This window comes from Poecilia mexicana, unplaced genomic scaffold (assembly GCF_051168715.1).
Source record: "Poecilia mexicana isolate PSO_F unplaced genomic scaffold, ASM5116871v1 scaffold_19, whole genome shotgun sequence".
In the NCBI taxonomy this organism is placed as follows: Eukaryota; Metazoa; Chordata; class Actinopteri; order Cyprinodontiformes; family Poeciliidae; genus Poecilia; species Poecilia mexicana.
In genome coordinates, this window is record NW_028263388.1 from 2905595 (window position 1) to 2921169 (window position 15575).

A 15575-nucleotide genomic window follows, 5' to 3' on the forward strand; every position below is an offset into this window, starting at 1 on the left:
ATCTTTGCACCTCCCACACATACGCTACCACCTCCCTGCCCGGCCCCCTTCCAGGCTGAGCCCTTCATAGGAACCCAAGATTGCATGATACTCTTTTTAACGTCTGACGTATAAGAGCCCACCCTCTCTTACTTTCTGCTTGTTTGCTGTTCTGAAGTTCGTCCTCAGTGCAGGTCAACAGGTGAGTTCAGGTTTGCTATTTATTTATTTATTTATTTAGTTAGTTAGTTAGTTAGTTAGTTAGTTAGTTAGTTAGTTAGTTAGTTAGTTAGTTAGTTAGTTAGTTAGTTAGTTAGTATGTTTTGGTGAATAATTTCAGGAATGTATCTAATAAATGTATTCATATGTTATATTTAAATTTATTAAATAATTTTGTAAATGGATTTACTTATTTAATGTTTATTTGATAGTAATATGAGTGCATTTAATAAAGTCATTTATTTACTGTTATTTTCTTAGATAATTTTAACATTTTTATTTACGCATTTGTTGTTTTCATTTTACCCAATAATACCCAAGCATATTTTATTTATTAATATTCCTTTCATGTTACAAGTGTCATTTGAAGAAGCCATTTATTTATTTATTTTATTTTATTTTTTTGTAATTTGTATTTTACCCTTTTGGGATCTATGTGTACATGGCTGTAAATAAATGATACCAATAAAATGTCAGGCATTTAAAAAAACAAAACAAACCAAGCAGTTATTAGTTACAATATTGTTGGAGTATTTAGTAATTAGTAACTAATCCCAAGGAAAGAAAACATTCGACCACAAGAAAAGGCCACACATCCCTAGAACTGGTTTATCAGTTGACCACAGCAGATAGGGAGAACCAGCCTTTTACAAAACGAAACAACATAATATTTAGAAAATTAAAACATTGATCAGTCTTTATGAATATAGTGATAAAGATTGGTCAACAGACTATTGAGTCAGGAACTCATTTGTTCCTGTCTTTTACAAAATGTTTTGAGAATAGATGGAATAATGGACTCATAATTTGAAAAACATTTTGAGTTTTGTCGTAATCAGCTGGTGATGTCAGTCAGAACGGCTCTTGAGCGTCTGCAGCGTGCAGATAAGCAGCAGCTGAATGACACACCCTTGATTAGAACCTCCATGCTGAACCATTACACCACTATCATCCCTCTAGGAATAGACTTAGCCTTTACAAATTCACTAAGACAATAGATCGCCATAACAGATGCAATAATTTCCTGCTTCCTGCCTTCTGCTAGGATAAGAACAGCTCCGGTACGATGGCAGCCTTTCTTCATCACTGCCCCTTCCTGAAGTCTGTCCCATATCCAACTTTAAGAAGAACTGGAGCTACTTTGCTGTCTCTGGCCGACCAATGTCCCATCATCGCTCGGCAGATCACCGTGAGCGGCACGTCCTCTCTGGAGGCCAAACTGAGCTCCTCGCCCACCAAACCCAACGGCCAGCTCCCAACAGTGGAGCAAAAGAGGAAGTTTGCTCAAACCGCAACTCAGGTGGCGGTGTCTGCATCGAAGGGCTGCCCCTTCGTCAGCTCACAGATTGGGATGGTTAAAGCTAGCCCTGAGGTTCAGGAGGATGTCGAAGGTGGTAGGGGTTACGGGAGTGTCACAGGTTTAACTCTTAACAGAGGCCAAGTTCACAAAAATTCACAAATTCCTCTCGCAGGTTTGATGACCTCTCTGTTGAAAGGCGTAAAAGAGTCCGCGTTTTCAACTTCTCATCAAACCAGCATGGCCATCCAACTCAATGACAACATGGGTAAGATTGACCATTTCCAACGTGCTCTTTATTTAACATGATAAATTCCATTCATACCTTAAAAATACCTAATTTCTGATTGCTAATTTGATGTCAATGTGACCCACAAACCAGTTGGACCCAGTTACGATTATGATAGCTTCTTCAAGGAAATGATTGAAGAGAAAAAGAAGGACCACACTTACAGGGTGTTTAAGACCGTAAACAGGAGCGCCAAGCAATTCCCCCATGCCGAGGATTACTCCCTTTCTGGAAGAAAGGCCTCTCAGGTGTCAGTGTGGTGCAGCAACGACTATCTGGGAATGAGCCGGCACCCAAAGGTCCTTGGTGCCATCAGGTAGGCAGACAAAGTGACGGGTTAAAAACTGCCGATATTTTAGGTCTGTTTCTCTTATTGTTCTTTAAATGTGTACTATTAAAATTCAGAGAAAAACTGATATTTTAGTAGTTTAGGTGGGTCCAGAAACTGCACTTTGAGTTTGGAATACCTTCAGGAATCCATCATCTGCATAACATTGTCTAAATAATTTGAAGATGTTAATATTTCTATTAATATGTGTTTTTGTTGGCGATTCTTTTCATATTCTTTGTGAGCCATGACCCTTTATGATCATTTTAACTCTTGCGGTGTGGCTCCCAACTCACAGGCCTCAAAACCTTTAATATGGGCATCCTTCTAAGTGTCAGACCAATCAGATCCAAGCATCAAAAGGCATACAGAAAATGCAACAACAAAAAATTAACATTTAAATTTGCAATAAAATTGACCTACACAAGGAACAATCGCTTCATTATAAATTTAAGTCCTTTAAATATTTGACCAACATGTTTTTTCTGACTCAAAGTTCTATTAACAACTTGTAGCATCCCAGACCAAGTTCATTTGAATCTGATAGAGGATTTCTGGATGCCAAATTGGTCTTCTTTCTTAAATGTGAAAAAGAAAAAAGTGTTCTTAATTGATACCTTTTTTTTGTCTGTTAAAACAAGGTGATCAATTAACACCCTACAACTACAACCTTATTTCCTGAACCTCAGTTCCTCTAATGAAACTGAAAACAAAATATTATAACAGTTACAGATCATCATAAAATAAAAAAATCACCTTTTCTTTAAATCAAAATTACTTTTTTTTTCAAGTCCAATGAGAGATTGACGCTGCCCTTACCACGTGTTAGCATGAGTAAAAACTAGCATGTGAATTATAACAAGGATCCTTAGGGCTTAGATTTTGCATAGGCTTACAACTACAAGTCTTGTTGTATTTTAAGTCAGAAAACACACACAAAAAATTGCAAGAACCAATACTGCGGGAGAAAAAAAATTAATTGGTGTGATTCATGGAACCGTCCATTTAAATGAGATAATTTTCGAATCATTGTTCTTGGTTTTGGCTGTTCTCAGAGATGCCCTGGAGAATCACGGTGCAGGAGCAGGAGGGACCCGGAACATCTCCGGCACCAGCAACTTCCACGTTTCTATGGAAAAGGAGCTCGCCCAGCTGCACAAGAAAGATGCTGCTTTGGTGTTTTCCTCCTGCTTTGTTGCAAATGACTCCACCCTCTTCACTCTGGCAAAAAATCTCCCAGGTAAGTGGGAACCCATGATCTGGATGAATAAGTTCAGTCGATGACAGGAGGACTGAGTCGGAGTTGCTTCAGAACTGTTTTTGAAAAGCCATGTTCAGGACATAAAATGAATTAGTGATTTTACAACTGAAGAACGGTTTTATGCACACTATACCAATCTGCACCATAACCCCCAGCTGTCCTCTCTAGAGTAGCCTCTCATTTCATGGGGTGTTCCCTCTGCCATGCAGGCTGCGAGATCTACTCTGATGCAGGGAACCATGCGTCAATGATCCAAGGCATCAGGAACAGCAGGGCCAAGCGGTTCATCTTCCGCCACAACGACAGCCGACACCTGGAGGAACTGCTGCAGCGCTCCGACCCGAAGACTCCAAAGATCGTGGCTTTTGAGACCGTGCACTCCATGGATGGTGAGTCCACTGCAATGGCAATGAACTTTATTCTAGTTTGTGCTCTACAGTTGTTGTTGATGTGTGTGTGCATGCGTGCGTGCATGCGTGCGTACGTGTGTGTGTGCGTGCGTGTGTGTGTGTGTGTGTGTGTGTGTGTGTGTGATTGCTGTTTGTGTTTGGATCTGTGTCAGATGTACACTTAGCAATTTCTCTATTCACCCAGATTATGAAGTCTCATGCTTTTAAAGAAAATTCCATGTGTTTTAATTAGTTAGAAATCTAAGTTTATTATTACATTAATTCAGGTTTGTTTTTTTTTCTTTTGCTGCAATACCGAGTGTAGATCCTCAGGGTCTCATAAACAGACTTTGTTCTATAATTTATTTATGCCTTATACTTGAATTTTAGGAACTTATGATAAACTTATCTGGTTCAAAGTATACTTTTCCTCTTTCCTGGAGCTGTTCTCCTGAAATTTAGCTCATCTCACATTAGCTTAGTTTAATTTTATTTCATGAAACAATATAGTGGAACAGGTACAAATTAGCATGCATGAGTTTTTTTCCCCCTAAACTTATTTCCAAACGGAAATTATATAGATTAACTAGCATTTTTTTGTAAAAAAAAAAAAAAAAAAGGAAAAAAAAGCAAATAGTGGAGAGTTAGCGTTCTGTTATTCACTGTAGAAAACGATATTGCAAAATATTCCATAATCAGTCATCACATTCAGAAATGCATAATTATGACTAATAATTATGCATAATTATGGTTTATTTTTATAATCTAGTTTTTTTTCTTCAACACCATCTCCAATGTGGGAAGAAATTTTTCTCCAGCTTCATTTATTTTTATTAATATCACACATTACTGGGAACTCTATGAAACACAGGCAAAGTCATTTTCAAACAAAATCCTTTCAAGTCATTTTGAAAAATATATACCACGACAAAAATACTTCACTGCATTTGTCATACAGCTTAATTTATGCACAGTGATGATATGTAGGGATCTGCTGTTCACCTACACACAGCTAATTTTATCACGCTTTTCTCAGGGGCCATATGTCCTTTGGAAGAGCTGTGCGACGTCGCTCATCGCTACGGGGCCCTGACGTTTGTGGACGAGGTCCACGCTGTGGGTCTGTACGGAGCCCATGGGGCCGGAGTCGGAGAGAGGGACAACATTATGCACAAGATTGACGTGGTTTCTGGGACCCTCGGTGAGTTCAGTTTGAATGTAGCGTTGTCTGAAATGCAGAAGCTATTAAGCTGCTTTGCTTTTTATTTTATTATTTTTTTTTTTGCATGAAAAGGCTTCAAAAAGGCACATTTTTGATGTAAAGAAAAGAAAAAAGAATAAAATTGTTTCCACACTTACATCAGCCATCCACTGGCTGTCATCGGTAAATTGTCTGCAGGGCTTATCTCCCATGTGTAGACGCTTGTATACAAACTGACACTGTCCTAGAGCCAAAATAGCTACAACAACTTTCTTCAAATGGCTCCTTTGGAGCTGGTCAAATGAGAGCAGGCCAGGGGCGAGCATCCATCGGGGGAGCAGAAGTTTTATCAGCTGGGTGTCGGTCCTCCTCCTTCTCTGGCAGCGATGATAAAGCACACAGTTCATGCTGAGTGTAACCTAAGAACAACTGCAAGTCTTCAGATAAATACCTATATAAACTAATCCTCAATATATGAACTTTTCATTTCCTTCCTGTAAGTGTGACCCTTTAAGTAGTTTACCTTCAGGCAATCAACTAAAAAAAATTAAATACAATTGAGACCAAGATTTCTTTTTTTTTTTTTTTTTTTTGAAAACTGATACATTAGCACTGAGTGCATGTGCAATCGTGAAAATAAGTTTACAAATCATTTGGTAATTAAAATATTAGTGCTGTTAGTTGAAACTGCTGTATCCCGGGCTCAAAACGCAAATGTGTTCGCTATTTCGCTCATTTATGTAGCTCACACATAATCCGTCTTCTCTCTCTGTTTAAGGAAAAGCCTTTGGTTGCGTGGGAGGCTACATTGCCAGCAGCGCCGCCCTGGTGGACACGGTGCGCTCCTACGCGGCCGGCTTCATCTTCACCACCGCTCTTCCCCCAATGGTCCTGGCAGGGGCTCTGGAGTCGGTGCGGGTCCTGAAGAGTCCCGAGGGCCAGACGCTGCGCAGGGCCCACCAGAGGAACGTGAAACTCATGAGGCAGCTGCTCATGGACAAAGGCCTGCCTGTCGTCAACTGCCCCAGCCACATCATCCCCATTCGAGTAGGAAGCTTTCCCTAACATTTGGGAGTTGCAGCGTTTAACGCTACAGTAACAATTACTTTCCTCATAGATTTCACGTTTTCCCAGGTCTGTCCCTCTTATTACAACACTTATCCTGTGATTACATGTCACCGCTTCACAGTTTTTACACTCTGTCACTTTACAACAAATTTAATTATCCTGGATTTTTGTAAAAGACCAATAAAAACAATCACATTTGAGAAATGGGAGAAAAAGAATACACAAATTTAACAATTACGGATATACAGTTTTACATTACTTATTAGGATTAATGAGCTGCATTACGTCATTGCCACTCAGACCCATACAGGCAAAAGCTGAATCTGCCGGACCAGGTGTTTAATTAAAGCAGTGGTCCCCAAAGTCGGTCCTCGAAGGCCGGCATCCTGCATGTTTTACTTCTCTTCCTAGTGGTTGTAACAACCTCCTCAGCAAGTCAATGTTGTCCTTAGGCCTTCTAATGAGCCATCATGTGATGCAAGTGTGCTAAACCAGGGAGAGAACTAAAACATGCAGGATGCCAGCCCTCAAGGACTGACTTTGGGGACCCCTGAATTAAAGTGTTCCTGTCCTGTTTTCCAGGTTGGCAATGCCGAGCTGAACACCAAGGTGAGCGACATTTTGCTGGAGAGACACAACATCTACATCCAGGCCATTAACTTCCCCACGGTGCCTCGTGGGGAGGAGCTGCTGCGCCTGGCTCCGTCTCCCCACCACAACCCCAGCATGATGGAGGACTTTGTGGGTGAGTGAGTGTGGATCTCTGCCGCAGTGAGGTCAGAGACACACGAGTTCAGTAAGAGGACACGACGACTGACGATGTAAATTGGGAGCCTGTCGTTACTCTGCAAACTAACACAAAAAAAAAACACTATTGTTGCAACACTTGCTTTAGGTTAATCGTAGGAGTAAAATGGGTAGTAAAAAAAAAAAAAAATTAATTGTTTTCTTTTTTTTGCTGTCTGTTTTGTGTTCACAGGGAAACTCATGGAGGTTTGGCAGGAAGTGGGTCTGCCACTCAACAGCCTGGGCACGGCTTCCTGCAACTTCTGCGACCGCCCGCTGCACTTTGACCTCATGAGCGAGTGGGAGAAGTCTTACTTCGGCAACATGGAGCCCCAGTACATCACTGTGTCTGCTTAGAAACAAAGTCTGTGCTCCGTCTCGTCACAAGCTGCGCAGTCGAAGCATAACTTTTAATGAGTCCTACCTTTTCTTCGCAGACGAGCCTAACGCACAGGCAAAATTAAAACTAAAACTAAAACCCAGTATTTTTTTTGGCTTTTCTGTATTTTACTTTTACATATATCTTTTTTTTTTTGGCTTATTAATGAGTGTTTGCTGCCGTGAATATGATTAAAAGAAATGCCTCCAGCATTTTAAAAACATGAAACCTGCACATTTGGCACTTTCTTAAATCTCCTGTGTTAAGTGTTAAGACAGTTTGAAATAAATATTCAGGGCTGCAGTCTTGCTTTCAGTAAAATAAGCATCTATTGTTTGTTACAACAATGACTTTGCTAGTGCTCTACATGTATATACAACATTATCTGACTGTGCTGTTTGGTATCTAAAACATAATATATTTGCATCATATTAAACATTATTCCATCATGAAGACGTTGATTCTAAAATTAGGCTGAACTTGGAAGACAGAGTGCTTTGAATTACCATGATTTGTCCTATAAAGGTCCTAGAATCTAGGTCCTAGATGCTGCTTTATCAGTTTTATCCTTCCTTCAGCTGATAAATACCATAAAATCTTCTGTGTCCACCTGAATCTTTTCTATCAGAGCTAGTTGATGTTGCACGGGCCGGCCACCTCTCGTTTGACCCTTGCTCTCAGCCTGCGTAGCTCTGCGTTTTCGCCGTCCACAACCAGGCCGCATTCGATCAGAGTCCAGGCCTTATCGAGCTGCTGCTCCCCGTACTGCTGCAGAGCCGCTCGCATGAAGCGCTCAGCCAGACGCTGCCTTCCCAGACCCGCCTCGACACACTGAAGGGCCTGCTCCCTGTGGAGGCCCAAAGCTCGGGTGAAGTCTTCCAGAGCTGCTCCCTCTCTGGAGCAAAGCACCAAACTGTGGCCTCGCCGACACAGATCCTCCACGCAGATTCTGGGGTCGTCTGAGCAGCTGGCGTGTTTCTGGATGACGCCGTCCAGGTCGGCCACCGCCCGCTCATGGAAGGCGAGCTGCGCGAAGCAGGCGGCCCGCTGGCGAAGATACTGCGGCCTGCGGTGTCCCGTCGCTTGTACTGCTACTGTCAGGAGAGCGAGAGCCTGATTCCACTGGCCAGCCGATGACAAAACGCTGGCTTCCAGAGCTGCTGCCTGTTATAAAAACAGGGAAATTAAGAAATCTCTCTGACTTTTTCCTGGAAACCTTGTACAGTTCATCAAGTCATTGGAGTTAGTTACAATGCAAAGCAAAGCTATTCACGCCTGTAGAGCGTTTCCACAAATGATGCTTGACGATAGAGGTTAGCTCTGTTTTCTAAGGAGGTTTCTACAGCTAATAATTTATTCTTAGGTGTCAGATTAGAAGAGGCTGATTATAAACGCATTACACTTCCATTTGCCTTTCACGGTACATTTATGCAAAGTTATGGTGGAAAAAAAAATGCTAAGAAAAAGTTCAACGATATGAATTACATTCGAAGTCAGGGGATATGAATAAAAGCTTTGCTGCAGTTTCCCCTCAGGTTTCTTGCACAAAGGCTTACCTGCGCCATGCATTTTCGCTGATTAAACGGGATCAGAGCCAGCAAGAAGTCCAGACTAGACGAATCTTTCCCAGTGACTTTGCTGAGTCTGTAGGCTGCGCTCCTCCTGTCCCTCTGCTGCCAGGTCTCCACCACTCCCAGCCTGGCCTGGGCCTCCGCGTCCCTCGGCTCCTGGCCAAAAACCTGGCAGAGGTGGCTGGAAGCCGCCTTAACATCACCTGAAGGAACCGGACAAAAGCAGAGATTTGCAGCGTGTCTTATTGTTGACGTCAAACTTGCGAGGAAATTCTGATCGATGTCACCAAGCTCCGCTACTTCTCTGCGCAGTTTGTCAAAGACGCCGTCGCACCTTTGGCTAAAAGTGTGTCCACATAGAGAAGATGCCATCTGGGGTCTCCGCTGTCTGTCCTCATCAAAGCGCCACCAATTACGAAAGCCTCCCTCAGCTGCTCGTCGTGGCAGGGAACTGACTGAGCGATGACGGTGTTTGACAAACTGGTGCGACAGAACTGATGCAGCCAGTCGCAGATCAGCTTCCGGGCTTTGTCTTTGAGAGACAGGATCTCTTTGACGACCGTGTCGGCTTTGATCTGAAGAGCAGCGAGGATGTCGTGAACACATTCCTGGGTGAGAGGAGGAGACAGTTGATGTCATGAGATGAGCGTGGTCGAGTCGCTGATAACTTCTGACATCGAGCTCTGAAAATTTGAATTTTGCTTGGGGGTTGGTCAAAATGTTCTAAAAACATTCTTGGCTTTTTCATGTTTTAGTGCCATCATGTCAGTCAGTCCTGCAGTTTCCCTGCATAAAAGGTTTGGCACAAATTGTAGTTTTTAATAATAACTAAATTTAGACCCAACAAAGGAGTAGCTTTGCCGTTATTTCAGCTGAAAAATACCTTTTGCTGATTGAGCATGAGGTACGTGAAGCCCCTTCCACAGAGAGCCTGAACGTGTTTCTGATGCTCCTTCAAAATGGCACTGAAGTCGAATATGGCCGTCTTCCTCTGGCCCAGCAACACGTAGCACCTCGCTCTTTCAAACAGGGAATCTTCTGCCTCCCCACCTTAAAAAAAAATATAAAAAAAAAATCATGATTTTTAATTCACGTGTCGCCGAAAATGTACTTGGTCGACAATAACAAACGGACTGCTACAAAATATATCGAGAGTTCTTTAGCAAAAGCTAATCACCAGAGGCCATGATAGCAATAGAGAGGTACGCCACAGCTTCCCTGACAGAGCTCTCCTCCAGCGAGGCGTCCAGGATGCGTTTAGCCGCTGTGTGGCAGTGTCCCTGCAGCAGCGCTCGGTCCTTCTGCTGCGCCACAGCCAGCAGGCTGCGCAGGCAGCTGGTCTCCCCGCATGCAAGGAGCTTTTTGAGCAGCTGAAGAAGAAAAGAATAAACAGTAAACGATGTAGACATAAATAAACGTCGTAGTAATTTGACGAGACTAGATCCGGGGACAGAAGCTAGAGGTGGTTTTCAGTTGGATGGCACCCTCAGCAATCTCTCCCATCCGTCAAGATTTGGAATAGCTGGGAGTTAAAGTCAGTATATGGAAATGAACAAACATGCTACAAATATTTAGCCGGTGCCTTACAGCTTCCCAGAAACAGAATTACAGACGACTGAGCCGACTAAGAACCTCAGGAGAGACTGCACACTCCTGCTGCTAATTTGCAGACGTGTGGAGGTGTAGGAAGGTGAAAGGAAACAGGAAGAGATTTAGTTTATTTTTCTGCCCAGATTTGATCAATTTGTTATAAATTGGGAAATCTAATTAGAGGAGTGTAAATGACTCCATTTTATGAAACATTTGAGACGGTGTCTAGAAAGCTGTTTGGGCAAAATTAAAGGATAATCAAGTTTGGTTGATAAAAGTTGAATTTTATTTTTGTTTGGCTGAAAAAAAAAAGTAAATAAATGATGTTGCTATCTCTAACCTTTGTACCTGATTGGTGTCATAGTGAAAGCCCCTGTGGAGCTGCAGGAGTGCGAGGCGAGCCAGGACAGGAGCCCGAGGATTGGGGGAACCCACAGACAGCAGTAACCTGTGGGCCTCCTCCACTCGCCCAAGCTGGTACAAGGCATCTGCTGTGAGGATGTGAGGCCCGTCAGCATGGGGCTGAAGGTCCATGAGCAACCCGGCCAGAGAATGGACACCAGTAGGAGTTCTAGTGTGCAAAGCAACCAAAGATGCAGCATAACTATGAAGACATCACACTAAAAACATGACTGTAAAACAATGTAAGAAGGTTTGACCTGCTAAATTTACATTCACCATCTTATCTAGGGCTGAAACAGTTCATCACATTTATTGTGATGAAATGATTATTGACATAGTAATTAATTAATTGTTAACTGGAGTATACAGACTCAAAAAAAAAGGCAATTTGCTGAAAGAACAACACACTCAGAGCTGTGATTAAGCCAAAACCGTTGTTACATTTTGCATTTAAGATTAAATAAATAAATAAAACTTTGTCTGCAGACACGTTCTACCCTTAACTCTTCATGTGGCAGTTTTAACTTCACCTGGTCCAAATTCTGTTTAAAAACAACTTTTGAAATCAATTAATAAAAAAAAATCACTAGATCAGCCCCACAAGGACAAGGAGTGAAAGTTTTACATGTTGATGTTAGAAGTATTTTGCAGCTGCAGATGCATCCATTGCTACAAATGATCAAGCATGCACTAAAGGAATGTAATGTTATTGCATTCGAGGCAATATCATGTGTATTTTCTTATTTAAAAAGGGACTAAATTATTTGTTTATTTGCATTTTTTAACTTATTTCTAATACTGTTGGTAAATGATAAATCTGCAGAGGGTGACAATTTTTATTAATCAATTAATCGTCCAAATTATCGATAGAATAATGAATAATTGTTAGTTGCAGCCCTAATATCATCATAAGAGTTAGGAATATCTACGAAGCTGCAATCATGTTACTATTTCTCTTTTTCTTTCTCAAAACACGTGTGAACCAAACACCCTGTCAGTGGGACAGATGTCATACCCTGCGCTGTGGTTTTCTCTCTGTGACGGTGCCTGAGGCTGCCCCTTATGTTTGGGATGCCGTGGATCGTCACTTGAACCGGACTCGGACCTGTCCTTCGCGGACCCCTCCAGCATGACTCGGCCCTGCTCGAGCAGAACTGTAAACAGCAGACCCCTAAAGTTCCACGGCACCAAGCAGCGGACTGTCAGAGCCGTTTCCTGGGGATGCAGCCTGCTGGCTGTCATGTAGTCCAGAGCTGTGAGGTAATTTGACCCAGCCATCATGCGCAGCAGCCCCCTGCCACAAAGTGCCCGCACACAGCTGGACGGATGCGGCGTGGTGTGCTCTAACACAGCTTGAAAATCTTCTAACGCCCCCTTGTGGTCCCCAGAAAGAAGCCGGGCGTATCCACAAAGGACTTTGACTGTGTTTTGGTAGCTCTGTTGTCCTTGGGCAGCAGCTAGTTGGCTGCAGATCGAGAGAGCCTCCTTGTGCTCCCCTCTGAGGAGGAGACAGTCAGCCAGCCTCACCCGCAGCTCTCTGCCTCCTCCATCAGGCTCTAAATGGCACAGCGTCCGTAGGGAAGCGATCACAGGGTCCAGAAGCTCTACTCCCTCTGTAGATCTTAGGTCGGCGCGGACAAGGACCCTCTCTTTGAAGCCAGACAAACCCCTCTCAGCCTGCTGAAGCAGATGGTTGCGAGCTGCCGTCCCTGTCCCGTAATCGGTGAAGAGCTTTTTGAAGTAGGTTCTGGCAGTGGCAGGGTGGATTTCAAACGCCTCTCCCAGATCTGTGCACTCCTCGGCCGTTTTGCCACCTGCTGAGAGACAAGCAGCTGCTCGGCAGGTTAAGAGTCTGGCTTTCCTCTCTGGACCATCCTCGGGTAATTCGTCTGCAGGCCGTGGTGACAATTTCTGATGTAAAAGAGAAGTGTAGATCTCTGCGCTTTCCACAAACCTGCCCATCAAGAACAAATCTGCTGCTTGAAGTTCCTGTATTTCTCTGTCATCAGGGGAAACGGCCATTAAAAACTCAACAGCTGTAGACACATCCTCTACATCTATTGCATTCTTCTCCATTGGGGTCGCTGACCTCTTGTTATCTAATGCAACATAGGGACGTATAGACAGTATTTGATCTTTGAAGGCCTTTACTATTTTGGGCAGGTGTGCAGCTTGTCTGCTACGGACCAGTGAGGCCGTTTCTAATTTGTTATACCGATAAGCTGCTAGGTAAAGCCGTAGTCCCTTCGAACTGTGAGGCTGTGAAAAGAGGCAAGCCAGCGCTCGCGTTATCTTCAGCAACACCTGAGTCGAACCTTCCGGATGAAGATTGCGTTTGCCTTCGAGCAGAGCTGTGCAGCGTGCAAAAATCTCCTCGCAGCCAAGCCCGCCACTCTGGAGGAGGGATTCCATTTTAAAAATGGTGGCAGACAAATTGTTGGGGCACAGCGTTGACAGGAAAACAGCCGCAAGGCCTTTATTGATACCGTCGGCTGACTGATTGTCCCCATGACCGTCCAGCCAACCTTCTAGAGTAGAGATAACCTTAACCAGACTGGACCTTTCCAGTTTCCTCATGTGGGATACAGCCGAGGTGGCATGAGTCCTGAAGGCAGACATGTACAGCGTCGTGGCCTCCCCTGGGTTTCCACTTTGAAGGAACCTGTCTCCATCTGCACACAGCTCTGAAACGTTGACTCGAGGACAAACCAAAGCAGTCATGATCAGATGTCAGTCCCTTTCTCTTCTTTCCTCTCTTCAGTTGTTCATACAGTAAAGTCCTGCGAAATCCCTCTGCGAAAGGGAGAAAAAGTCTACTTTTAATACTTTTAGAACTTCACCTAGTATCAATTACAAGATTTCTGTGTGTCTGTGTATAGGCATTTCTGAATAGAGCACCACTTTTTAACTGTTGCACATGCAACCCTTTCTACTCTGACAAGTCTGAATAAATCCTGAGCATCCTATTCATGAGATTGTAATGGTGCAATACAGACTGCTGCAGGAGATCTTTCCTGCCCACAGTCATAGAGCTGCATCAAGTCCTTGAAGAACCACGAATAATATGAGTTACAACAAAATGTAATTTCCCTTTGAGATAAGTAAAGTATTTTTTTTATTTAAATTGATTTAAAAATGATGTTATAAAAAAGGAAAAAGTCTGTCTCTAATCTGACTTTAAAACATCTTAGAGCGCCCCCGTGTGGTTCTTTGGCTCACATTAACCCTCTCATGACATTCTGTTTCACCACCAAAAGCCAACAAAAGTTTGTACTTTCAAAATGAGCAAAACCACCAACCCACCTCTGTGGTGGCCTTAGCCTTGTTTTGATTTATTTCTTTCTCTCTCCACGTGCAACCCGAGTGCAGGCAACCCCGGCCTCACTTATGAAACTGAATCGCTGTGGGTGCGTGGTTGCCACGACAACGCGAGTGCGTCCGAATAGCAGGGACTCCCGTGCTTATTTTTCCGAAGATTTAGCAATTAGGCGATAGACAGAAAGTGTGCGAAGACAGAAATGAGCTGACCGCGATAAGCTTCGCATGTCGGTGAAGCAGTTCCTCGCTTTGACTCCTCTCTCTTCTCGGAACCGGGCAGTTCTCCGCGACAGTCGTTCTCAGGAGCTCGGCTCGTGGTTGTCATTGGAAACCACAGACGCCCGTTCTCGCACTATGATAGGCCGTGGGGTTAGCGAGTGGACTGGAACCTCTCCGTGGTACGGTTATCTCAGAGCTAAAGCCGACGTAAAAAAAATAGGAAGAGTTGCAGAGAAAGCAAAACATTAAACTAAAAGGTCATCAGTTGCCTTACCGTAGAAAATATAGATAATATATAATTTGTGTTGGCATCAGTATTTGAGTATATGGTGAACCCATTTAATAACCTCTAGAAGTTAGAATTGGTTTAATTCAGAAACCCTGAGGGGTCATGTCACAGCATCTTAGTTAGTCCTAAATTTAAGCCCACTGTAAAACTATTTAATCTTCCTCTTTTTTCTTTTTGTTTTTTTGTTTTCTGTTCTGAATCATTCAGAGATGGACTCACTGGTGTGCTTTGATAATGTCAGCTTTCAAGATTTTAGCTGGAAAGCAGAATTCATGGTTTCGTTCCTTGTGGCAGCAAAGCTGCCCCAGATAATCACACTATTATAATGGTTCTTTTCGTCATCTCCTGGTTGAGTCTTCATTCCTCTCTGAGTAAATTTTCAGCTTTCCTCTTCTTTCTTCTCACTGCAGATCACTGATATCCCAAATGGTTAGAAACAGCTTTGTAACCCTTCTGTCTACCATAAATATAAATGACTTTTTCATCTTTTCATGAATTTCTTTACACTGAAACATGACGTGTTTTGTAGCCCGCTTCGTTCGTCAGACTGTTTCTATTTTAGCGACACTTGACGTCTGGCAGTAAATATAGATCTGAGTGAACAAAACATATTTCACTGACATGATAACCAGGTGGATTTTTAATATATATTTTTTAACTTGATCGTGACAACATTTCCTCCAGGCAGCTGTAGATACATATAGACAATCACCATCTTGCATGTAATTTCCAGATCAGCAGTATATTCTGAAAAGTGATGATGTCAGAGATGTTCAATTGAAAACCTTTTTTTTTTGTCACTTTTTCCTTTGGCTACATATTAGTGTTTAAATGTACCACATCCTATGTAAAGAATACAAAGACTGCAGTGCAACTGTTACTCATACTGAGGGAGAATTTGCATTTCATGAGATATATAAACCACAAAAATAAAAGCCCTTCCAAATCCATGCCCAAATTCTTTTGACAGGGTCCTATTAAACACGGCTA

General features: G+C 42.8%; 2 protein-coding genes across 4 annotated transcripts; one reads left to right on the forward strand and one right to left on the reverse strand.

Annotated features, from left to right (window-relative positions):
* Positions 1-25: 25 nt before the first annotated feature.
* alas2 (5'-aminolevulinate synthase 2) lies at positions 26-7649 on the forward strand. Of its 3 annotated transcripts, none has more exons than XM_014993539.2 (10): positions 26-181; positions 1244-1592; positions 1671-1763; positions 1878-2100; positions 3168-3352; positions 3583-3762; positions 4799-4963; positions 5742-6010; positions 6614-6776; positions 7011-7649. In XM_014993539.2, exons 2-10 carry the CDS (start codon positions 1265-1267, stop codon positions 7172-7174), a joined length of 1770 nt encoding a protein of 589 aa, XP_014849025.2. In that variant the 5' UTR covers positions 26-181; positions 1244-1264; the 3' UTR covers positions 7175-7649. The 3 variants fall into 3 exon arrangements, with proteins under 3 accessions (XP_014849025.2, XP_014849027.2, XP_087872428.1); XM_014993541.2 differs by having other exon boundaries at positions 1244-1589; XM_088016302.1 differs by having other exon boundaries at positions 173-191.
* A 177-nt stretch (positions 7650-7826) lies between these two features.
* Positions 7827-15530, reverse strand: ttc34 (tetratricopeptide repeat domain 34). Its single transcript, XM_088016305.1, has 7 exons — positions 11775-15530; positions 10706-10928; positions 9945-10137; positions 9651-9817; positions 9102-9375; positions 8753-8970; positions 7827-8360 (listed from the first exon to the last, which is right to left on the reverse strand). Exons 1-7 carry the CDS (start codon positions 13478-13480, stop codon positions 7827-7829), a joined length of 3315 nt encoding a protein of 1104 aa, XP_087872431.1. The 5' UTR covers positions 13481-15530.
* Between the last annotated feature and the right edge of the window lie 45 nt (positions 15531-15575).

Coding starts and splice junctions, on each gene's coding strand:
- ttc34 (XM_088016305.1), bottom strand. CDS start 13,480: ATGACTGCTTTGGTTTGTCCTCGAGTCAACGTTTCAGAGCTGTGTGCA. Junction 9,376..9,650: donor TCATGCTCAATCAGCAAAAG/GTATTTTTCAGC, acceptor CCTCTCACCCAG/GAATGTGTTCACGACATCCT. Junction 8,361..8,752: donor AGCGAAAATGCATGGCGCAG/GTAAGCCTTTGT, acceptor TTTTTATAACAG/GCAGCAGCTCTGGAAGCCAG.
- alas2 (XM_014993539.2), top strand. CDS start 1,265: ATGGCAGCCTTTCTTCATCACTGCCCCTTCCTGAAGTCTGTCCCATAT. Junction 1,593..1,670: donor TCAGGAGGATGTCGAAGGTG/GTAGGGGTTACG, acceptor TTCCTCTCGCAG/GTTTGATGACCTCTCTGTTG. Junction 6,011..6,613: donor GCCACATCATCCCCATTCGA/GTAGGAAGCTTT, acceptor CCTGTTTTCCAG/GTTGGCAATGCCGAGCTGAA.